This window comes from Bubalus kerabau, chromosome 7 (assembly GCF_029407905.1).
Source record: "Bubalus kerabau isolate K-KA32 ecotype Philippines breed swamp buffalo chromosome 7, PCC_UOA_SB_1v2, whole genome shotgun sequence".
Classification (NCBI taxonomy): domain Eukaryota; kingdom Metazoa; phylum Chordata; class Mammalia; order Artiodactyla; family Bovidae; genus Bubalus; species Bubalus kerabau.
Window position 1 is genome coordinate 50,246,050 of NC_073630.1, and position 25,914 is coordinate 50,271,963.

Sequence of the window (25,914 nt, forward strand, 5' to 3'; positions counted from 1 at the left end):
TGCAACCCCCTGGACTGTAGGCCACCAGGATCCTCTGTCTGTGGGATTTCCCAGGCAAGAATGCTGGAGTAGGTTGCCATCTCCTTCTCCAGGGGGTCTTCCTGATCCAAGAATCAAACCTGCGTCTCCTGCATTGGCAGGTGGATTCTTTACCACCGAGCCACCAGGGAAGCTAGAATATGCCATAGTTACAAATATTTTAATGCCATTGAATGGAGTTTAAGAAAGGCCCAGGTGCAATCAGATATCCTTTATTCATGTATTCATGTCAAATTATTGAGTGTCTGTTCTGATACAGGCACTGCATAAGAAAACGTTTATTAAGCTCACATTTTAGTGAAAAATGAGGGAAAGGCAAATACACAGTTATAATTTGATAAATGTTCTGATAGAGGTTTATGCAATGTTCCATGCAAATACAATTAAAGGGGAAATAAATTCTGGGAGTAGTTCAGCTTATTGGTTGGGAGTAGTTCAGCTTATTGGTGGCTCTAGAATAGAAATGTTATAAGAAATGTCTGCTTCTTTTTCCTTTATCTTAAAATTTTTTTAACTTTTCATAGAAGTGTGGTTGATATATTATTTTTAGATATACTATATAGTGACTCGACATTTATATACATTACAAATTGATCACCATACTAAGTCTAGTAACTGTCACTATACAAAGTTATTCCAGTTATTGTTGACTGTATTCCCTGTGCTATACATTACATCCTCATGACTTATTTCTTTTATAACTGGAATCTTGTTCCTCTTAATCCTCTTCACCTATTTTGTTCAGCCCCCCACCTCTCTCCCCTCTGGCTGTGTATCTATGAATCTATTGCTGTTTTGTTTGTCCGTGTGTGGGTTTTTTTTTTTAAGGTTCCACATATAAATGAAATCATTTGGTATTTTTTTTCCTCTGAGGAAATGTCTGGTTCTTAAAAGACAAAGAATTAGGAGAATGGGAAAAGCAAAAAAAAGCATGAGCCATATGCACATGTGATTAATGAGGAGAGATTAGCTTCGCGTGGGGGTGAACAGCTCTGGCAGTTCAGGCTAGCCTTAACGAGCGCTTGAGGTAGAACGAGGCCTGTGTGAACAGAGAGAACAAATGTGAGACATGTCAGTACCATGACTTATCATTATAATCACTTCATCTTGAATGCATGTTCAACTCCCTTGCCCTTCTCCTGCTTTCTAGTAGTAATTACCTGGCAAAACCTTAATCCTGGTTAAGTACAGCTACCCACCGATTCTGTGGCTACAGTGTGCGTTTGAAAGTGGCTGGAGAAAAACATGCAACCATGATAACTGGTTTTATTTAAATTCATGACCAAGAACCTCGAGAAAGTCCTTATTTTTCTTTGGCATTTCTACTTCATTTCCCTAATCCAATTTTCATCCATTCTCCTAGAAGACTTCTCATACCTCCCCTCTCTTCAAATCTCCACCTCTTCTGTCTCAGCTAATGACTCTGAGTCCTGTTTCTAAAAAAAATAAAAGCTCTGAGAACAACCCCCCAAAGACACACACACACATACTCCCACCACCACCTGTATTCCTCATACCTGCATCTGCATCAATATACTCAGCTTCCTTTCTCTTATTATGGATAAATTATCCATGCTTTTATTTATTACAAAACCAATCTCTGCATTTGGACACTGAAATTCATTTCTCCTTGGTACTCAAAAGCAATGAAATTGTTAGTTTTTCCATCGTCAGTTTTCCTGTCTCTATTGGATCACTCCTCTCACTATACGAATGTGCTATTATTTCTCTCATCTGAAAAAAAAAAGCGAAATAAAGTGAAACAAAAATCTTCCGTGATTCTTCATCGCATCCAGCTACTGCGCCATTCCCCTATTCCCTGAGTTGGTGAAAGTTCTTTTTTTTAAATCTGTAGATATTGTTTCTAAGTCTTATCCTCCTGTTCTCTCTTGAACCTTCCTTAATGAGTCTTTTTCTCTGCCAACCTATCCCACTAAACTTATTTCATGTTTCTGAATCCAGTGATCATTTCCCAGTTGTCACCTTACTTTATCTGTTTGGTCACTCAGTCACTCCCTCTCTTGGATTCTCTCTCTTCACTTGGCTTCTAGGATATCATGCTTTCAGGTTTCCTTCTATCTTACTAGCTGGCACGCTCATTCACCTTTGCTGGTTTCTCTTTATTTTCCTGTCTTACCCTGGAGTACCCCAAGATAAGCCATCGAACCTCTTTTTTCCCCCATACCAGCTGTACACTGACACCTCCCAAATTTATGTTTGTCTTGTCTTTTTGGTCTTTCTGGACCTCTCCCTTCAACTCCAGGCTTGTGTACCTAGTCCCAGGGAGCTGTTGTTCTACCCAAACTCTTATTATTACTCTAGACCCATTTCCTGACCACTTTTAAGTTCCTAATTAAAATACACATCAAACTTTTACTAATATATACATGTGAGCATGCATTATCCCTCTTGTCTGTGTTATTTTCCTCTGTAGTACGTACCACCAAATAACATACAATATATTTTACTTTTTTCCCCTCTATCTCCCTTCACAAAAGCATAAACACTGTAAGGACATGGATTTGGGATTTTTTTTCATTCATGGTTGTATTCTCAGTCTTTAGAACCATGCCTGCCACATAGTAGATGTTCAAGTAAATACTTGTAGGAGGGAAGGAAGGAAGGGATGGAGGGAGGGAAGGATGGAGGGATGAAGAGAAGGGGAAGGAAAGAAGGAAGGGAGGGAGAGAGGCGAGAAGGAAGAAACTGTCAAAGGTAGAATCAGGAGGATTTTGATGACTGGCTAAATATGCAGGTTGAGCAAGAAGGAAGAATCAAGAATGACTGAGTTTGCAGGCTTTGGATGGTTATAAGTATTGGGCTTCCAAGATGGCATTAGTGGTAAAGAACTCTCCTGCCAGTGCAGGAGACTCAAGAGATGTGGGTTTGATCCCTGGGTCAGGAAGATCCCCTGGAGGAGGGCATGGCAGTCCACTCCAGTATTCTTGTCTGGAGAATCCCATGGACAGAGGAGCCTGATGGACTATGGTCCATAGGGTCGCAAAGAGTTGGACACAACTAAAGTGACTTAGCATGCATGGAAGTTAAGATCAGAAACACAGAGAGAATGTATAAGGTTGGAAATCAAGGGGACAGGTCAGAGAAGGATTTTTAAAGTGTATTTTTCTCTGTAAGAATGTGATAAGAAGATGAGAGTCCTTAGCCAAGCATGAAACTAAACCAGAAGTCTTTGTTTATTTTTCTCCCAGTATTCTCTGATTGGAAGTGAAATTATCAGCGCTATCTTGATCATTTACTTAGAGAGTGCTTATTAGGTGCCAAGAACTGCTCTAGATGCTTTATGTACTTACAGTACAGTTCTTACAACAGGTCGCTTTATTTCTGTTTCATAGATGAAGAAGCAGAGGCTCAGAGCTCAAACTATACCTGATAGCTACCAGGACCCAGGCTAGGTCTGTTCCATTTCAAAGCCTTGTAAGCCTAATTGCTCTTTGGTTTATGAAAATTTAAATCAGGGCAGAGGGTTTCAAAAAGTGATTCTTGAAATTTTATCATTTGAAAATTCTCCAGATTAGTTTGGATAGAAATACAAGACACACCGCAAATTTTAAAATTGTGCAATAATTGTAAGTTAAACTGATTTTTCCAACAGACATACATCATTTCTTATATGCTTTTTATTACATAAATAACTTATTTCTCAGAAACATTCATTATAAGTATCTTTTCAAAAACTAAAGGAAGCTTTAGTCCATGTAAATCTTCTGCAGCTGTATATAGAACTGTTAGGTGTAATTCTCCTATAAAACTGTAGTTCAGACTTACACATCCAGCTTATACTTACACTCCCAACTTTTCTAAATAAAGTAAATCATTACATATGTAATCTCATCCACATAAAGTTCAATTTTTACTTAATTTGGGAGTAATCAAAGTTGAATTTTCTAGTTAATTTGATTGAAACTGTCATCTTCATACAGTCACAACATTTCTAGCAAATTTACAGTTGAACTGTAACTTCATTACAGATACAAAATTGGATCTCAGAAGTTAAAACAGCTCAGGTTAAGATAGGAGTTGGCAACGCTCTGCTTGCATGCTGGGGTTGCACGTCAGTACATACTGTGTAACATCCCATCTCTGGCTTATCATCAGAGTCACACTACAGTCACTGATGTTCTCTCAAGAGCAGTTTCAGATATCTTGTCTTCTCTAAGGCGATAGGGATTTGAGGGGTATATATTTAAGCACAGAGCTTCTCCTAACATTACTAAGTTCCCACCAGTTTCAAAGAGAAAGTTAATACAAATGTTTCTTTAGGAACTGTCTTCCCTCTAGGCAGTGATAAAAGGATATTTGTAAGTATACTTTCTTTTGCATTATTTATTTTATTTGTATTTATTTATTTTATTTGTATTAGTTTATTAGTAGTTATTTATTGTTACATTAATTGTATAATTTTATTAGTTATATTAGTTGTATTAGCTGATTGGTGCTGCTATAGCAAATTAACATAAATTTAGTGGCTTAAAACAAAACAAATATATTCTCCTACAGTTCTGTCTGAAGATTGGAAATTTTTTGAAATGGGCTTTAGTGGGCTAAAATCAAGGTGTTGTCAGGGCTGTCTGTGTTTCTTCCAGAGGCTCTGAAAAAGAGTACCTTTCCTTGAATAAGAAAAATAAAGTTATAGATGCCAGAAAGGATACAAAATTATTATCAAATATAGGAATTAACTGAAAACCATTAGAATTATAATTCAGTTAAATACCAGTTTACCAAATAAAATATTGAAATAATTTATTCTTTTAAATATGAGAAATAATCATTTGGCATATATAATGTAAAGTAAAGAGCCAGGCAACATAAGTCCTTCATTCCTAAAGAGGGTCTGGACCGCGTGTCCCAGTGGCGACTGCAGACTGCCACCATCTTAGTCCCCGTCCTTGTCATAATCTGCAGGGCTTCCCTGCTTCTGCCCTTGCTGTCCCCCACCCCCACCCCACCCTGCACCCACCATGCCCAGTTCTCTTCATAGTGACTGAAGGAATCCTTATAAAGTAAGTTAGATCATTTCACTATTCTGCTGAAAACTTTGCAGTGGAGCTGCACTTCACTCCCAATAAAAGCGGAGATCCTGACGATGCCTGGCATAATTTGGCCTCTTTTCCTCTCTCACATATCTCTTTCCACTCATCTGCTCCAGCCACACTTGGTTTTCTCCAGCACATCAGGCACACTTCTGCCTTAGCACCGCTGTGATTATTGGCTTTTCTGCCTGGCATGCTCTTCCCCCTGATATCTAAATGTTAATGTCCTCAAGTTCTTTCAGGTCTTCCATCAGATGTTATCTTCTCAATGAAGTTCACCCTGATTGTTCTCTTTAAAATGGCAATTCTCCTTCCTTATTCCTCCTTTACTTTGTTCCTGTAGCACTCACCAACCAATCTGTTATATAATGTAATTCTTTACAAGGTTTGCTATTTATCTCCCCCCGCCCCAATCAGGCTCCTTAAGGGAGGTTTTTTGTTTATCTGTCTGTTTCCTTTGTCATATCCCAAGCGCGAGAGCACAGAGGGGTGAAACTGATTAAGAGTTGTGGCAGGTTGGATAAGTGTTGGTCAGCCTTCGATCTGTAGGAGTCAGGTAGGAGTGACTAGAGAACTAGAGAGGCATCTTTCAAAAAGATAATGGCTGATAATTTTCCAGAAATGAGCATAAACAAAATTTCACAGTGAAGAAACATGGTGGTCTTAAGCTATAGAAATAAAAACAAACCCCAAATTAAATATACTCCCTGGGGGAAAACTATAGAATATGGAGTAAAATTTAAAGTAGTAGGAGTAGTAGTAATGACTGCAGCTAACATTGTAATAATACTCACCATGTGTTAGGCACTGCTTTAAGCACTTTATGTGTATTGATTAAGTCCTACAGTAGACTTTGAAGTAGATATTAATATTGTATATGTATGACACAGAGGAAACTGAGACTCTAAGAAGTCCAGTAACTTGCCTGATATCACACATCTAGTAAGTGGTGGGGCTATACTTTGGACTCCAGCAATTTAGCTTCAAAATAAATTTCAGATGAGCTAATGATTTTATTACCAAATGATTTTATCAAATTGCTAAACAAAATTGCCTGATTTTGTCAGGAGGCACTAGATTATACTGTTGGTTGTTGTTTGGTTAGTCACAAAGTCATGACCGGTTCTTTGTGACCCAAAGGACTGTTAACTCACCAGTCTCCTCTGTACATGGGATTTCCTGGGCAAGAATACTGGAGTGAGTTGCCATTTCCTTCTCCAGGGAATCTTCCCAACCCAGGGATCGAACCCAAGTCTCCTACACTGGCAGGCAGATTCTTTACCACTGAGCCACCTGGGATACTGTGGCAACATGTAAATCCAAAAATCTCAGCAACTTAAAACAGCAGAGGTTTATTTCTTGCTCGTGGTCATATTAACCCCAGATAGGATGGGGACATAGTTCTGTCATCCTCACTCCAGCACCCAGGTTAATGGCATAACCACTGTCTGGGACACTGATGGTTTCTGTGCAGAGGGAAAGAGGGACCCTGCTTAACCACTCTGGTTCTTAGAGCTTCCATTTGGAAACTTTCAAATGACACATAGCTATTTCATTGAGTAAAGAGCAAATCTCATGGGCACACCTAACACCAAAGTGGACAAAAAATATAAGCTGACATATGTTCTCAAAGGGAAAGAACCAGAAATATTTGATGATAAACACCATTTACTTCATAGTTTAGGGGAATATGTATAGTAGACTATTATAAATGAGGGAGGGGACTTTCCAAGCATGAAAGTATTGGTAGATTTGAGCATATAAAAATTAAAAATAACTGTGTCAAAGATAATTAACAAATCATTGAGCAGAGCCATTTATAACATATAATTTGACCATAGGTTAGTGTCCTTAATATGTAAAAATTTAAACAAATCAATAATTTAAAAAACATCAATTTTAAAATGGACTAAGATGATGAACTGGAAAATAATGAAAGAAATGCAAATGGAAAAGTGGTCAACCTCATTAGTAACTAAAGCATGGTGCCATTTTTTTTTTTTACCTATAAGATGATAATAAACCATTTTGATGACAGTAAGAGAAAATGTGTACTGTCTTATTGCTGTCCGTGTTAAAAACAAAAGCAAAATCTTTCTGAAAGGCAGTTTTGCTATGTGTGTGAAGAGTTTTAGATTTAAAATGCCCATCACTTTGACCAGACAGCTAGTCCAGTTTTAGAAATTTAAATAAAGGTGTACATAAATATTTAGCTATAAAGAAGTCCACTGCAGCATTGTTTATAGCTGGGGAAAAGTGGAAATAATTAAATGTTCAACAATAAAAGGTTATATATTATTCATCTGCACAGTGGAATATTCTGCAATGTTAAAAATATGGGTAGAAAATACTTATAATATTGAAATAGAGTATAGGATAGTGTGCATTATCCTATTTTGTTTGAAAATGTATGTGTGTATGTATAAGAACAATCTGAAACAATATACATTAAAATATTAACATTGGTGGGATTGTAGGTGTTTTTTCTTTGATTGTATTTCTAATTTTTTCTGATTTTTGTCATAAACATGTATTGCTCATGTAGTCTTTTAAAATAAGAATAATTAGTGGCAGTGGTCAGTGTGCATCTTGCCTTTGGGCCTGACTGATGCCCAGTCTCCATATCTGTCCTGTTTCTAAAGCTGGGCCCCTTCCTCGTGCCTTGAAACCATGGTTCCTCTCTCCATTCTCTCCTGCTGCTGGTCCAGCCGTACTTTGTGCCTGTATTCTGTTAACTGGGTTTCTCTGCCATTACTGTTATTCCTGAATTCCTTTCTCAGTGACATTTTTTGAATCCCACATCTTTCAATACCAGGACCCAGATTTCCTATCACTAATCCTCTTCCTGGGGATTGGTCCCCTGTGCCAAAATTCCAAGCTGAAATCAACAGTTCAGATCCTCTTACTGGACATCTTTGATTTTGACTGTCTGTCCTGCCTGTTTTCACCTCCAGGTAGAGTGGTCAGGACAGCCAGCTTCTAACATATGTTGGACCGCCACTTGTTCTACTGCTGCTAATCTCTTCTGGATACTTTGAGTTGCCTTCCCCCCACCTCTGACATGCCCACTGCCAGCTGCCGCATCCCAGCAATGAGCCTGGTTCCAGTTTCCTGCACTTTCCAAACTGCTGTATGCCACTATAGTTACCAAGGGTCCCCCTCTACATTCTTTATCTTATTAAATTTCTCTCAGTTGGTTCTTTTTTCCAGATAGAAAATACACTAATCAACTGGGTAATACAGAATCAACTGGTAGGTAGCAGCTAGCATTTTCTCCTGTTGTTCAAGGTTTAGGTGATTTAACAGTGAGAAACCTTTGGTTGAACTTGGGCATCACACTTGATTATCTTAACACTACCATAGGTGTACCAGTAGAGGGCACTCTTCCCATTGGCAGGTACTGTACTGAACTTGAGGAAGTTATCTACCTCAGTACTCATAAGCAGACATAGCAATGAATTACCTGTTATAAAACAGTGCTTAATTGTTTGTTTTTTTCCAATGTTGTACCCAGGTGTTACTTTGTTTTTCCAGAGATACATCTGTATTGAGTCATTTTGCATACAACAGTGCTTCACCACCGAAATCATACATAAGAGGTAAACTTTTCTTAATTAAAAGAAGTATTTTTTACCACCTATATAATCATATCAAGACTGTTCATTTTATAACATATATTATATTTTCAAAAATTTTTATTGTAAATTATTTAAAAAGATGTCTCTCAAGTTATTGTAACCATCCTTTTACTCCCAAGCAACTTATCACAAATCACAGGAAAGTGGATCCTCAAAACAGCGTTTAAAGTTACCTTCTTTATTTTTCCTATTCGCTCTATCCTCTGTTGCAGCTTGTGTCATATATGTTGACTTTTATTCCCCCTTCTCACTGTGACTTTATCATTTGAATTTGCTTTTTCTACTTTTTTTTTTTTGCCTTCTTTATTACTTCTCTCAATGTTACACCACACTTAAAAGTTTGATATAATTTATATGCAATTAGCATTCTGATTTCTATTTAGTGCTTTCTTATCTTTATCCCTAGCTGCCTGCAAGATAATGCTGTTTCAGTATGCTGCTGGCACCTGACAGCTGAGCCAGTGATCAGCTAAAAGACTTCCCCCTGATTTCTCATTTTTATCAAGTAGTGAACTCCCAGCACTGAAAGCTTGTGAACCTATTGTGTATGGTTTTTCTGCTGTTCCCATAAAGAAGGAAGCTGTTTGCCTGCATCTCCTAAGTCTCACTGTCTGCCTGATTACCACAACCCCTGCCCTAAGACAGGCCCACATTCCCAGGGCTAGGATCAGGCTCCCCCCAAACTTGGGGGCTCTCTCAGATACATTGCTTCTACACTGAATTGATAGAAACATTTGGTTTGCTTGTTTATTTCTTTAACATCATCTGCTGAAAAACTGATTGTAGAACTTAATCTAATGGACTCACCTCTAAATTCAGCCAGAATTTTAAGGCCCTGTCTTAACCTACCTAACTTTGGCTCCCTGTTTATTCCACATTACCACATATTCATTCTAAATCTCTATATATTCCCTACACATGGAAGGACTCCTTTTCCTTCACCCCCAAAATCATAGGTTCTTGAAGAACTAGTCTGTATCTCACAGTATCAGAAAAACTGAGATTATTTCCTTCTATGTAGGGAAAAACCCAGTTCTTTCCTACTGTATTTCCCAGTAGTGTGTTTACTACTCACACAAAACACTTCACTTCTGACACTTTTGTTTACATGTATGTGGGAGTTTTGCCCCACAATAACAAGCAAGTCTTGGCATCACCTGGGTATCCTATGGTTTAACTCAATTCTAATACTGTCTACCTAGAGATGGTGTCAGATCCCATAGGTTAGGGACTCAGTCCCACAATACTGCCCCCCCTAAACACACATACACACACACACACACACATACACACACACACACACACACTGTTCAGACACCAGTCACAAGCACAGGTTGTCGCCTGTGCTTCTGACCAACTGGCTATAGGTCGGAGGTTCCAACAAACCCCTCTTTGGGTTTGATTAATTTTCTAGGGTGGCCCACAGAGCTCAGGGAAACATGTACTTGTATTTACCAGCTTGTTAAAGGATATGATAAAGAATACAGATGACCAGCCAGATGAAGAGATACATAGAGCTAGCTCTGGGAGGGTCATGAGCACAGGAGTTTCTGTCCATGTGGAATTGGGGTGTGTTACCATCCCAGTGTTGACCTCTTTGCCCACCTGAAAGCTCTTCAAACCCCCTACTGTTGGGGTTTAAGTCTTCCTCACATTTTTTGAAAGTCGGTTAGTCATGTCTGACTCTTTGCGACCTGATGGACTGTAGCCTGCCAGGCTCCTCTGTCCATGAAATTTTCCAGGCAAGAATACTGGAGTGGGTATCCATTCCCTTCTTCAGGAGATATTCCCAACCCAGGGATCAAACCCAGGTCTCCCGCATTGCAGGTGGATTCTTTACTGTCTGAGCCACCAGGGAAGCCCACATAGGCATAATCAATTATTAAATACCATTTCCAGTCCTTCCAGAGTATGGGGGGGTGAGGCTGAAAATTCCAAGCTTCTAATCATGGCTTGCTCTTTCTGGTGACAAGCCCCCATTCAGGAGCCCACTCAGGTCACCCGAATAGAACAAAAGATATTCTTTTTATTTTTTTTTATTTTTTTTTTATTTTTAAACTTTACATAATTGTATTAGTTTTGCCAAACATCAAAATGAATCCGCCACAGGTATACATGTGTTCCCCATCCTGAACCCTCCTCCCCCCTCCCTCCCCATACCATCCCTCTGGGTCGTCCCAGTGCACCAGCCCCAAGCATCCAGTATCGTACATCGAACCTGGAATGCTAATTTCATTTAGGAATTGACAAGGGTTTCAGAAGCTTTGTATCAGGGACAGCATCAAAGACAAATACTAGCATAAGAGATGCTCCTAGTGCTCTTATCAAACCTAGGAAATATCAAGGATTTCAGGAGCTCTGTGCCAGCAACCGGGGCAGAGACCAATTATACATTCTCTATTATCTCTTACTCACCAAGTCCACTAATCTCTCATCAAGTTCCCTCTCCTCTAAACCTCTAAAACACGTAAAGCCTGTGCCAGAAAATTCAGCAAACATATCTTAATGTTCCCTGTTGTAGTCTGGACTATGAGCCCTGTGGTTCAAGGCCCATATTTTACATCTGCTCTGCTTGCCTCTTGGCACCTAGCCCAGTATTGAGTACTCAGCAGGTATTCTCTGTCATCCATCCCTCTGGATACCTGTCAACCTACCATCTGTCTATCATTTCATTTTCTTCTTACTCACAAGATCAATCCTTGTTGTCTCCACCTTAACCTAAACTGCTCATCCAGTTCTCCATTTTTTCTCTGCCACAATTCCCAACAAGAAATACAAAAATTGTTTTAATTAAAATCTTGCCTTAAAGTCAAATGCAAAAATGCATATGTCTTTTCAGTAGACTCAACAGCGTTGGAAAAACCATCGAAATAAACGTTACCTACTTTTTCACACTTCAGTGGAAGGTGGGAAAAACCTCAGACCTTTAAATGTTTTGAGGAGAAAAATTTTTAAACTCCTTTAAACATTTAGTTGTGGTGAATATACTTTAATTTTCTGAGACAATGTTGACTTCAAATATTTATTCTGTGACTCAGACTAAAGAATCTGCCTGCAGTGCAGGAGACCCAGATTTGATCCCTGGGTCAGGAAGATCCCCTAGAGAGGGGAATAGCAACCCACTCCAGTATTCTTGCCTAGAGAATCCCATGGACAGAGGAACCTGGTGGGCTATGGTCCATAGAGTCACAAAGAGTTAGATATGACTAAGCAACTTTCACACTTTAGATCATATTAATTGTTTAAGGACTCAGAAAATATGACCACTGTTCAGTGATAGATATTTAATTTAAACTCTTCTCCCATTCCATAAAAATGGTAAACTAATGAGGTATTACAAAGCTTAGACTTACTTTAATGACAAAAATTGAATTACTTATAATTAATACAACAATTCTGTGCTTACAAATAGATGCTGCTCTTAAGTGCTTAAGGCGCTTGAAAACATTTGTTTTTTAAATTATTTGCATCACTTGCCTTGTACTTAAATTTTCATTGTTAACCTTCATTGATGAAAGGATTTGCTGATACCAGAAGATTGGCTGGCATATTTTCAAATTAATTTCTTATGAAATGAAAGGAGATTGTACTATAGTAGTTTTTAAAATTCCACTAATTATTAGTATATTCACAAAGTTAGTTAATTTTTAAAGTTTTTTCTATTTTATTTAACAATATTGGAACTCTGTGTGTTTTTTCTCTTACAGGAAAACTAGGACTAGAAGAATATGCTGTCTTTTATCCACCAAATGGTAAGAGTAATGTTATTGCTTCCTCTAGTGGGAAATAGGAAAATTACAACTTTTATAATAGGAATGTGACTTTATTATTCTCTATCTTTAAATGAACAATAATTTATCATCTAAAATAAACCTTCTGTAGAATAACTATTCTAATGAAGTTTTCCATATTTGTGGTAGGTTTGTGCTGAGCTGTGCATGTCCTTTCTGATTCCCCTTGAGACCAGTAATAGTATTTGTGAGCAAGCTAAGAAGACTCAGGTGCTAAGTGCAGGGCATGTGGCTTTCCTCTGAAGGACACTAACTCATCTGTCCAGTGCCTTCCCGTGGCCTTATTGGAGCAGTGCCCCAGTGAGTGGGTTGCCGTGGGTTGCACTTTGTTGTTCTCATGGTTTGACAAGTGTGGTGGTGGCGGTGGTGGTTTAGTCGCTAGGTCCTGTGTGACTCTTGGGACCCCATGGACTGTAGCCCGCCAGGCTCCTCTGTCTATGGGATTTTGCAGGTAAGAATACTGGAGTGGGTTGCCATTTCCTTCTCCAGAGCATCTTCCCCACCCAGGAATCAAACCCAGGTCTCCTGCATTGCAGGCAGATTCTTTACCAACTGAACTAGGAGGGAAGCCTCTTGACGAGTGTAGTATTTATGAAATAAAAAATATTTCAAGAAATGTAACTCCAAAAATGTGTATTTTGATTAAAGTGATCAAATGATTAATGACTCCTTTTGAAATTCTTAGTTTTAAAGATATGCTCCTTGGAAAAGCACTATATAGCAGTCCTTATTATGATAATATAAAGTGGCATCCTGAAAAAGTTATTTTACTCCAGCAGAGTTAAGACCATGGCCTTTGTAATCCTGTAGACCTGGGTTCAGATCCCAGTTCTTGCAGCTCACCCTATGACCTTGGGTAAGTTATGCATTTCACCAGACTTGATTGGTCATCTATAGCACATGGGTAACAGATTAAAGGAGATACACTGTATCTCCTAAGCACAGTGCTGGATGTGTAGTAAGTGCTCAACAGATGCGACTTACAAGCTGGGCTTAGCTTCTTTATTGACCAGCCCACACGAAACTCACAGACAGTGCCAAGAGAGCACAAGGCTGTCTCCTTGTACCTCTCACTTCTGTCCCAGGCCACCCTCCTCTGCCCCTCCTTGAGCACTGGAGTTCCAGCGGCCCACCCCACCCTCGTTCTGCTGCTCTTCTTTTTTTCCCCTGTACAGCTCTTCTTTTCACACATTTTCCTAGGACTTCTTATCTGCTCTCTTGCTTCTGTTTGTTAATTGCTCTTCTATTTGTTAATTCAGTTCTGACTTCTACATTATTTAACTCAAACTTAACATGTCTTAAGCTGAAGTGAATTAACTTTCATATTTATAAAAGAAAAAAAAAAGCAAGATTAAATTTAAAAAAACAGAACAACAACAACAACAAAAACCCAAATACTGAACTGTTTCTCTCTCACTTAAATGTGCCTGCCAGTCATTCAAGGCCTAACATCTGGTAGTCATCATGATTCTTTTCAGTCTTGGATCCTCTTCCTCCAACAAATCATGAGGATATTCCAATTTTATCTTCAAAACCCATCTGGGACCCTCGTGGCATCATCATAACTATTACCTTGCCCTCATTCAGCCTTTAGACACCCGCAGATACAGACTCGGAGAAGACAATGGCACCCCACTCCAGTACTCTTGCCTTGAAAATCCCATGGATGGAGGAGCCTGGTGGGCTACAGTCCTTGGGGTTGCTAAGAGTTGGACACGGCTGAGCAACTTCACTTTCACTTTTCACTTTCATGCATTGGAGAAGTAAATGGCAACCCACTCCAGTGTTCTTGCCTTGAGAATCTCAGGGACGGGGGAGCCTGGTGGGCTGCCGTCTATGGGACTCGGACACGACTGAAGCGACTTAGCAGCAGCAACAGACGCAGAGTACATCGTGAGAAACGCTGGGCTAGAGGAAGCACAAGCTGGAATCAATATTGCCAGGAGAAATATCGATAACCTCAGATATGCAGATGACACCACCCTTATGGCAGGAACTGAAGAAGAACTAAAGAGCCTCTTGATGAAAGTGAAAGAGGAGAGTGAAAAAGTTGGCTTAAAGCTCAACATTCAGAAAACTAAAATCATGGCATCCGGTCCCATCACTTCATGGCAAATAGATGGGAAAACAGTGGAAACAGTGGCTGACTTTATTTTTTGGGCTCCAAAATCACTGCAGATGGTGACTGCAGCCATGAAATTAAAAGACGCTTACTCCTTGGAAGGAAAGTTATGGCCAGCCTCAGTTCAGTTCAGTTCAGTTCAGTTGCTCAGTCGTGTCCGACTCTTTGCCTAGACAGCATATTAAAAAGCAGAGACATTACTTTGTCAGCAAAGGTCTGTATAGTCAAAGCTATGATTTTTCCAGTGGTCATGTATGGATGTGAGAGTTGGACTACAAAGGAAAGCTGAGCGCCGAAGAATTGCTGAACTGTGGTGTTGGAGAAGGCTCTTGAGAGTCCCTTGGACTGCAAGGAGATCCAACCAGTCCATCCTAAAGGAGATCAGTCCTGGGTGTTCATTGGAAGGACTAATGTTGAAGCTGAAACTCCAGTCCTTTGGCCACCTGATGCGAAGAGCTGAGTCATTGGAAAAGACCCTGATGCTGGGAAAGATTGAGGGCAGGAGGAGAAGGGGATGACAGAGGATGAGATGGTTGGATGGCATCACCGACTCAATGGACATGGGTTTGGGTGGACTCCAGGAGTTGGTGATGGACAGGGAGGCCTGGTGTGCTGCAGTTCATGGGGTTGCAAAGAGTCGGACACGACTGAGTGACTGAACTGAACAGAACTGAGACACCTAACTGGTTTCCCTTCCTCCAGGCTTTTCTGGCCTTGTTCTGTTTTTTGCAGTGCTGTCTGAGTTATATATCTAAAAGGAAAATCTGAAATTTGTCATTTTTCTCCCTAAAGTTTCTTAATGGCTCTGCATTTCTTTACAAGCAATATCCAAACCTCTCAGGAAGCATAAGAAGGTCCCTCTTGACTCTGGCCCCTATTCAGTCTAACTCCTAGCTTCATTTCTCACAATTTCCTATTTTACTTTTTTAAAAATCACAGAATATCAAATTAGTAACTCTTTGCACAAGCATACTCTCACAGAAGCAGTATGCTGCTTCCTGCCTCATTACCTCTCCTGGTCCTGTGATTGCAATAGCCCACTCAGCCTTTCTTCACCTGGCTGCCCTCCAGGTTCAGCTCAGGCATGATCCTCTTCAGGAACCTTTCCCTGGATCCCCAGGTGAGGTTAAGGGCCCTTCTTCTAGACTCTCATAGTACCCACTGTGAAAATCTTTGCTATCTCATATTATATTTTCTTGGCATTGGTTGTATATGCTTTATCACCCCCTCTACATTGCAGGCCTTGTGAGGTTCAGGACTATAGCATTCATTTTTGTTCCTCCAGGATCTCATTGTAGTAGGACTTTCAGTTCAGTTCAGTCACTCAGTCGTGTCCGACTCTTTGTGGCCCCATGAATTGCAGCACGCCAGGCCTCCCTGTCCATCACCAACTCCTGGAGTTCACTCAAACTCACATCCATCAAGTTGGTGATGCCATCCAGCCATCTCATCCTCTGTTGTTGCCTTCTCCTCCTGCCCCCATAACCTCCCAGCATCAGAGTCTTTTCCAATGAGTCAACTTTTCGCATGAGGTGGCCATACTGGAGTTTCAGCTTTAGCATCATTCCTTCCAAAGAAATCCCAGGGCTGATCTCCTTCAGAATGGACTGGTTAGATCTCCTTGCAGTCCAAGGGACTCGAAAGAGCCTTCTCCAACACCAGAGTTCAAAAGCATCAATTCTTCAGCACTCAGCTTTCTTCACAGTCCAACTCTCACATCCATACATGACTACTGGAAAAACCATAGCCTTGACTAGACGGACCTTTGTTGGCAAAGTAATGTCTCTGCTTTTGAATATGCTATCTAGGTTGGTCATAACTTTCCTTCCAAGGAGTAAGCATCTTTTAATTTCATGGCTGCAATCACCATCTGCAGTGATTTTGGAGCCCAGAAAAATAAAGTCTGACACTGTTTCCACTGTCTCCCCATCTATTTGCCATGAAGTGATGGGACTTAAATGAGTATTTAAAAAGCCAAATTAGAGGCTTTTTACTTTTAACATGTATGTGTAACCTTTGTTACATCTGTCTCCCCAGAAACTTAATTTTATAGTTATATAAGGATTGAGAAATAAAAAATAATTATCTCTGAAGGGCCAAATGAGATGTCCATGGAATCAAGTTCCTTTCCTCTATTCATAGAAGAGCTTTTCCAACTTAGTTTAGCATATATTAGCTTTTATTTGACACACATGCCTAATAAACTTGGTTTATGGGTTTTTGAAAAGGCAGAGGAACCAGAGATCAAATTACCAACATCTGCTGCATCATGGAAAAAGCAAGAGAGTTCCAGAAAAACATCTATTTCTGCTTTATTGACTATGCCAAAGCCTTTGACTGTGTGGATCACAATAAACTGTGGAAAATTCTGAAAGAGATGGGAATACCAGACCACCTGACCTGCCTCTTGAGAAATCTGTGTGCAAGTCAGGAAGCAACAGTTAGAACTGGACATGGAACAACAGACTGGTTCCAAATACGTAAAGGAGTACGTCAAGGCTGTATATTGTCACCCTGCTTATTTAACTTCTATGCAGAGTACATCACGAGAAACGCTGGACTGGAAGAAACACAAGCTGGAATCAAGATTGCCAGAAGAAATATCAATAACCTCAGATATGCAGATGACACCACCCTTATGGCAGAAAGTGAAGAGGAACTCAAAAGCCTCTTGATGAAAGTGAAAGTGGAGAGTGAAAAAGTTGGCTTTAAGCTCAACATTCAGAAAATGAAGATCATGGCATCTGGTCCCATCACTTCATGGCAAATAGATGGGGAAACAGTGTCAGACTTTATTTTTCTGGGCTCCAAAATCACTGCAGATGGTGACTGCAGCCATGAAATTAAAAGACACTTACTCCTTGGAAGGAAAGTTATGACCAACCTAGATAGCATATTCAAAAGCAGAGACATTACTTTGCCAACAAAGGTCCATCTAGTCAAGGCTATGGTTTTTCCTGTGGTCATGTACGGATGTGAGAGTTGGACTGTGAAGAAGGCTGAGCACCGAAGAATTGATGCTTTTGAACTGTGGTGTTGGAAAAGGCTCTTTCGAGTCCCTTGGACTGCAAGGAGATCCAACCAGTCCATTCTGAAGGAGATCTGCCCTGGAATTTCTTTGGAGGGAATGATGCTGAAGCTGAAATTCCAGTACTTTGGCCATCTCATGCGAAGAGCTGACTCATTGGAAGACTGATGCTGGGAGGGATTGGGGGTAGGAGGAGAAGGGGATGACAGAGGATGAGATGGCTGGATGGCATCACTGACTCGATGGACTTGAGTCTGAGTGAACTCCAGCAGTTTGTGATGGACAGGGAGGCCTGGCGTACTGTGATTCATGGGGTTGCAAAGAGTTGGACACGACTGAGCAACTGAACTGAACTGAACTGAACCCACTCCAGTGTTCTTGCCTGGAGAATCCCAGGGACAGGGGAGCCTGGTGGGCTGCTGTCTATGGGGTCGCAAAGAGTCGGACACGACTGAAGCGACTTAGCAGCAGCAGCAGCAGCAGCATACCTCTGTAAAAAAAAAGAATGAAAAGAAGTTGATATAGACTGGAGAATGACAAACAACAGTAGAAGTGAAAATCACAGACCTCGCAAAGAAAAATAGAAAAGCTATAAAACAGCATATAAAAGCACACCTGCAAATCAGTCTGGGACCATTTTATGTAAAAGCCAATAGCCTTCTTCCCTTTAAAAAAGTATCATTAGGTTGTAACACATATAGTAATCTGAGACTTTTATAATGAGCTTAAGGCACCAAGAAAAAAATATTGTTATAGCAACAATAGTAATAGTAGTCATCAGTATCAGCTAACATTTTCCATGCAGAAATGTAGTAGGGAGTGTGCTACATACATTATATGTATTAATTCATTTAATCGGTTACAAGAACCTTCTCAGGCAACTACTAGTATTATCCCTACTTACAGATAGAGGAGCTGAGGCACAGTGTTAACTTGCCCAGTGGCAAAGCCCAGCTTTGAATGCAAGCTCTTTGACTTCAGAAGCAATATTCTTTTTTTAATTTTATTTATTTATTTATTTTTGGCTGTGCTGGGTCTTCATTGCTGTGTGGGCTTTTTTTTGCTAGTTGCCGCAAGTGGGGGCTACTCTCAAGTTGCAGGGTGTAGGCTTCTCTTTGCAATGGCTTCTCTTGTTGCAGAGCACAGACTCTAGGTGTTTCAGCAGTTAGAGCACATGGGCTCAGTAACTGTGGCGCACTGGCTTAGTTGCTCTGCAGCATGTGGGATCTTCCAAGCCCAGGGATTGAACCCTGTTCTCCTGCATTGGCAGGCAGATTCTTCTCCACTGAGCCACTAGAAGCAATATTCTTAATCACCATGTCCCACTACCTCAGAAAAATGTTACTGAATTCATTGAGTATCTTTTAGAAAATTAAGGGGTTTATGTATTGAAAAGGTGTGTGTGTTAGTCATGTGTCCTACTCTTTGTGACCCCAAGGACTGTCTGTAGCCAGTCAGACTCCTCTGTCCATGGAATTCTCTAGGCAAGAATACTGAAGTGGATTGCCATTCCCTTCTCCAAAGGATCTTTGAGACCCAGACATCAAACCCAGGACTCCTGCATGCAGGCAGATTCTTTACCTTCACCATGTGAGCCACCAGGGAAGCCCCATTGAAAAGGTTGTTGTTGTTCAGTCTCTCAGTCGTGTCCAAGTCTTTGCGACCCCATGGCCTGCAGCACGCCAGGCTTCCCTGTCCTTCACCATCCCCCGGAGTTTGCTCAAACTTATGTCCATTGAGTCAGTGATGCCATCTGACCATCTCATCCTCTGTCATCCCCATCTCCTTCTGCCTTCAATCTTTCCCAGGATCAGGGTCTTTCTCAGCGTCAGGGTCAGCATCAGGGATCGAACCTGCTCTTCTGCATTGCAGGCCAACTCTTTTACCGTCTGAGCCACCAGGGAACTGAGATTAAAAAGGTAAGTGTACGTAATAGGTCCTAGAAACAGTCTCATCCAGGAAAAAAAATAGCTTAATGAAGTAAACCCACAGCTGTTCATAAACTTAATACTTAAGGATCACTTCTTTTCTCAGGTTGTTTTAGAGCCTTACCAGAATCAGAGAGGACTCTTCTCTGAGGATTGAGTCTGAAATTTCAGATAAAAAGAGACAGGGAGCAGTCAGTCACTGTCCGTTTACTCTTAAGGCAATACTAAGCAACATTTTTATATTACCTGCCCTATTTTCAACCTCTGCCAAAGACAGGATTACCTTGAACTCTCAAGGATACCTCTGCCCCACCACCATCAAAAGTGGCCTGGCCTTCATGGTCACAGGGCCTCACCCAGAGAGCTTTGCCTGCAGCTCACAGACACACCCTCCATCCCTGACCTGGCAGGTGCTTAAAGGGGGCAGAGGTTTGCTCAATCACTTCCCCTCCTGAGGTCTCCTTTCCTAGGATGGAAATAAATAACAGGCCCCTGTGGCACTGGACATTACAGTGGAAAGACTTTCTCTAGTAGGTTCATTAGACAACCAGTGAGCAAAAATTTCTGAGCTGGAGGAGACTCATCATGGGAAATTTTTAAGCTTTTATTGTTTTTATTTTTATTTCAACATGTGTAACTTGTCCCTATTCATTTAATGAATACTTATTTGGCCCTGTTCTGGCTCCCTCTCCTAGGTGGGTGAACCACAGTAAAGGGCAGAGATAAAGTACCTGCTGCCAAGGACCTTGACATTGGGAGGGAGACATCCTATAAACATCCTAAAAACAAGTACACAAGTGTTGCTGTTGTTGTTTGGTCGCTCAGTTGTGTCCGACTCTTTGTGACCCCCTGGACTGCAGCACGCCAGGCGTCCCTGTCCTTCACCGTCTCTCAGAGCTTGCTCAAACTCATGTCCATTGAATTGGTGATGCCACCCAACCATCTTGTCCTCTGTCATCTCCTTCTCCTCCTGTCTTCTATCTTTTCCAGTGAGTCAGCTCTTTGCATCAGGTGGACAAAGTATTGGAGCTTCAGCTTCAGTATCAGTCCCTCTAAAGAATACTCAGGGTTGATTTCCTTTACGATTGACTGGTTTGGTCTTTTTGCTATCCAAGGGACTCTCAAGAGTCTTCTCCAACACCACAGTTCAAAAGCATCAATTCTTCAGTGTTCAGCCTTCTTTTTATGGTCCAACTCTCACATCCAAACATCACTACTGGAAAAACCATAGCCTTGACTAGACGGACCTTTGTTGGCAAAGTAATGTCTCTGCTTTTTAATACGCTGTCTAGGTTGGTCATAGCTTTTCTTCCAAGGAGTAAGTGTTTTTTAATTTCATGGCTACAGTCACCATCTGCAGTGATTTTGGGGCCTAAGAAAATAAAGTCTGTCACTGTTTCCACTGTTACCCCATCTATTTGCCATGAAGTGAGGGACCAGATGCCATGATCTTAGTCTTTTGAATGTTGAGTTTTAAGCCAGGTTTTTCACTCTCCTCTTTAACCTTCATCAAGAGGCTCTTTAGTTCCTCTTCACTTTCTGCCATAAGGGAACAAGTAGCTAACGTAAACAACTGAAAATAATTTCAGAGTGATGACGTGAACAATTAAAGGGAACAGAAATTGATAGGAGGTAGGGAGGTGGGGAGGGCACAGCTGTTATAGAGAAGGGCGTCAGGAGAAATGCCTCTGGGGAGGTAGAATGTGAACAGAGCCCAGAATATGCAGAGGAGCCATGCGAAGAAGGAGGAGAGCACACCCCATGGGGAATGCACAGCATTTTTAAAGGCCTGAGAGGAGCATACTCGATGATCTAAAGAATAACAGATGGTCACTGTGACTGATGACAGTGAGCAAAACAGAAGTTGGCACAAGATGAGGCAGGAGAGGTAAACGGGCCAGGGGCCAGGTCAGGTAGGGAGACAGTCAATCTAAAGTTTTATCTAGTAAGTCCAATGTCTGGGCTTCTTTAGGGGCAGTTTCTATTAATTTATTGTTTCCCTGTGAATGGATTATGTTTCCTTATTTATTTGCATGCATAATAATTTTTTTGTTGTTGATAACCGGATATCTTGACTATTCAGTTCAGTTCAGTCGCTCAGTCGTGCCCAACTCTTTGCGACCCCATGAATCGCAGCATGCCAGGCCTCCCTGTCCATCACCAACTCCTGGAGTTAACTCAGACTCACATCCATCGAGTCAGTGATGCCATCCAGCCATCTCGTCCTCTCTTGTCTCTTTCTCCTCCTGCCCCCAATCCCTCCCAGCATCAGAGTCTTTTCCAATGAGTCAACTCTTCGCATGAGGTGGCCAAAGTACTGGAGTTTCAGCTTCAGCATCATTCCTTCCAAAGAAATCCCAGGGCTGATCTCCTTCAGAATGGACTGGTTGGATCTCCTTGCAGTCCAAGGGACTCTTAATGTGCTAACTCTGAAAATCAGACTTTCTCCCCTCCCAGAACTTGTTGCTGTTGTGGGCTGTTGTTTATGCCTTTTCTGAACTGCTTTTGTAAAGGTTATCTTTTTTTGTATTGAGTGCCCTGTGAAGTCTCTGTTCTGTTAGCTTAGTGACCAGTTAGAAATTTGACAGAGATTTCCTTCTCAAACCAAAAAAAAATTTCCCAGTCTTTGCTGATTAAACCATGTAGAAAGTCTGCCAAGGCTTAGGCCATTTACAGCTCTTCCTTAGCTTTCACTTCCTGCTTGCATAGAGCCCAGAAGTCAGGCAGAAACAAAAACTCAGAGCCTTCTCAGGAAAGATTCTTGGAAGAAATAAGAAAAATATATCAGTTTAAATCTTGTCAGGTTGATAAATAGCAATATACTTTGTTATCTAAATTAACATCTCATAACCGAATTTCATGTGTAACTTTGGACATTATCTGAAAAACTGATTGTTTAAAATATGATTTCTAGAGGTATATTTAAATATGATTATGCTCTGATGTTTGGGGAACTTTTAACTACCAAAATAAAGTAACAAAATCATACTCGGAAATTCCAATTCAGAAAGATAGCAGAAATAGTAGAAAACAATTTGACCAGTGTCCTAGTGCTTACACTTACTGACCTGTAGGCTACATGTGGGATGAAAATAAACAAAGGAAATGATTATTTCAGCAAATGAATTAAGTAAGCTGTACTGAGTAATCCCAAATGAAAGAGAGTAAAAATTTGCTTTCAACTGAAGTGGTGTTAAAGTGAATCGGATGTTAGTATTATGGTACAACTGTAAATGCTAAATATTAATAGAGACAATGAGAAAATTAAGGGAAAATATTTAGTAAGTGCAAAGCATGTTCATAAGTTGGGGTATTTTCTGAGTCATATTTACTATTTATATCTCATCCAGTTCAAGATTTATTTTTGTTGATCATGTTTACCACTCTGGGCTATGTCAAAGGCCCATTGAATCATTACTTTATAAAGTTATTTCTGTTGAATGGAGTAGGCAGTTAATAATTTAGGCTTTCTTCAGTTAGATAAAGGTAGGCTAGGATCTTAAAATAACCATTCATAGCAGACTTGCAGAACTCTGAGGCCAGATTAGAGATGGTGTCCCAAGCATCCCGATGCCGGTTTGAAGTGCACTCTTGGATGAAGGCCAGGTGGATGAAACTTGACCGTTGAAACACTGAAGTGGTGAGAGGCAAAGGAAAGGATTTTGAAAAACTGGCCAAGAACATGACAGGCTTTGAGATCAAAGAAATGTTTTAGGTGGTATGTGCCCTAGAGTGTTAATGAATTCATTGCTTCTTATGCCTCCTACTTTTGTGTGTCAGAATCTGACTTTATCCTTTTTCAACAGAGCAGTCTATGTACACTTTTCTGGAATCTTAAGCCCAGGTTAATCTTAATTAAGCAGAAGTGAACCTCTATTTAATACTGATGAAAGAAAGATTTTCTTAGGTTTAAGCTGATGCCCAAGTGTGGTACTCTCCCTTTATAGTACAAAATATACTATAATTAGTGAGCACTGGCTGTATACTAAATACTATACTGTGATGTGCTTTGAATACATTAACTCATTGGTGCTTTAGTATTATATAGCCCAGTGAAGGTAGTATTATTTAACCTCACTTTTAAAAATGAAAATAGAGACTCAGAGTGTTAGTAACTTTCCTGGAGACACACAAGACCCAAATTCATGTCTGTATGACTTTGTGGGCCATTTGTAATTTCAACATGGAGTTATTGAGAGCCTCTTATATTATATATTAATTGCTTATTCATAAATGAATCTGAGGTTATTGATATTTCTCCCAGCAATCTTGATTCCAGCTTGTGTTTCCTCCAGTCCAGCGTTGCTCATGATGTACTCTGCATATAAGTTAAATAAACAGGGTGACAATATACAGCCTTGATGAACTCCTTTTCCTATTTGGAACCAGTCTGTTGTTCCATGTCCAGTTCTAACTGTTGCTTCCTGACCTGCGTACAGATTTCTCAAGAGGCAGGTCAGGTGGTCTGGTATTCCCATCTCTTTCAGAATTTTCCACAGTTTATTGTGATCCACACAGTCAAAGGCTTTGGCATAGTCAATAAAGCAGAAATAGATGTTTTTCTGGAACTCTCTTGCTTTTTCCATGATGCAGCAGATGTTGGCAATTTGATCTCTGGTTCCTCTTCCTTTTCTAAAACCAGCTTGAACATCAGGAAGTTCACGGTTCACATATTGCTGAAGCCTGGCTTGGAGAATTTTAAGCATTACTTTACAGCGTGTGAGATGAGTGCAATTGTGCGGTAGTTTGAGCATTCTTTGTATTGCCTTTCTTTGGGATTGGAATGAAAACTGACCTTTTCCAGTCCTGTGGCCACTGCTGAGTTTTCCAAATTTGCTGGCATATTGAGTGCAGCACTTTCACAGCATCATCTTTCAGGATTTGGAATAGCTCAACTGGAATTCCATCACCTCCACTAGCTTTGTTCGTAGTGATGCTTTCTAAGGCCCAGTTGACTTCATGTTCCAGGATGTGTGGCTCTAGGTCAGTGATCACACCATTGTGATTATCTGGGTCGTGAAGATCTTTTTTGTACAGTTCTTCTGTGTATTCTTGCCATCTCGTCTTAATATCTTCTGCTTCTGTTAGGTCCATACCATTTCTGTCCTTTATCGAGCCCATCTTTGCATGAAATGTTCCTTTGGTATCTCTGATTTTCTTGAAGAGATCCCTAGTCTTTCCCATTCTGTTGTTTTCCTCTATTTCTTTGCATTGATGGCTGAAGAAGGCTTTCTTATCTCTTCTTGCTATTCTTTGGAACTCTGCATTCAGATGTTTATATCTTTCCTTTTCTCCTTTGCTTTTCGCTTCTCTTCTTTTCACAGCTATTTGTAAGGCCTCCCCAGACAGCCATTTTGCTTTTTTGCATTTCTTTTCCATGGGGATGGTCTTGATCCCTGTCTCCTGTACAATGTCACGAACCTCATTCCATAGCTCATCAGGCACTCTATCTATTAGATCTAGGCCCTTAAATCTCTTTTTCACTTCCAGTGTATAATCATAAGGGATTTGATTTAGGTCATACCTGAATGGTCTAGTGGTTTTCCCTACTTTCTTCAATTTAAGTCTAAATTTGGCAATAAGGAGTTCATGGTCTGAGCCACAGTCAGCTCCTGGTCTGTTTTTGCTGACTGTATAGAGCTTCTCCATCTTTGGCTGCAAAGGATATAATCAGTCTGATTTCGGTGTTGACCATCTGGTGATGTCCATGTCCCTTATGGCAGAAAGTGAAGAGGAACTAAAAAGCCTCTTGATGAAAGTGAAAGTGGGGAATGAAAAAGTTGGCTTAAAACTCAACATTCAGAAAACGAAGATCATGGCATCCGGTCCCATCACTTCATGGGAAATAGATGGGGAAACAGTGTCAGACTTTATTTTTCTGGGCTCCAAAATCACTACAGATGGTGACTGCAGCCATGAAATTAAAAGATGCTTACTCCTTGGAAGGAAAGTTATGACCAACCTAGATAACATATTCAAAAGCCGAGACATTACTTTGCCAACAAAGGTCCGTCTAGTTAAGGCTATGGTTTTTCCTGTGGTCATGTATGGATGTGAGAGTTGGACTGTGAAGAAGGCTGAGTGCCGAAGAATTGATGCTTTTGAACTGTGGTGTTGGAGAAGACTCTTGAGAGTCCCTTGGACTGCAAGGAGATCCAACCAGTCCATTCTGAAGGAGATCAGCCCTGGGATTTCTTTGGAAGGAATGATGCTAAAGCTGAAACTCCAGTACTTTGGCCACCTCATGCGAAGAGTTGACTCATTGGAAAAGACTCTGATGCTGGGAGGTTATGGGGGCAGGAGGAGAAGGGGACGAC

At 40.6% G+C, this 25,914-nt stretch overlaps 1 protein-coding gene across 1 annotated transcript in view; it reads left to right on the forward strand.

Annotated features, from left to right (window-relative positions):
- The window catches only part of TBC1D19 (TBC1 domain family member 19), a 149,059-nt gene that overhangs the window by 95,533 nt on the left and 27,612 nt on the right, over nt 1-25,914 (forward strand). The window contains exons 14-15 of the mRNA XM_055588202.1: nt 8,605-8,689; nt 12,436-12,480. Of these exons, the coding sequence (XP_055444177.1) occupies nt 8,605-8,689; nt 12,436-12,480 (130 nt within the window). The remainder of the gene's footprint in view (nt 1-8,604; nt 8,690-12,435; nt 12,481-25,914) is intronic.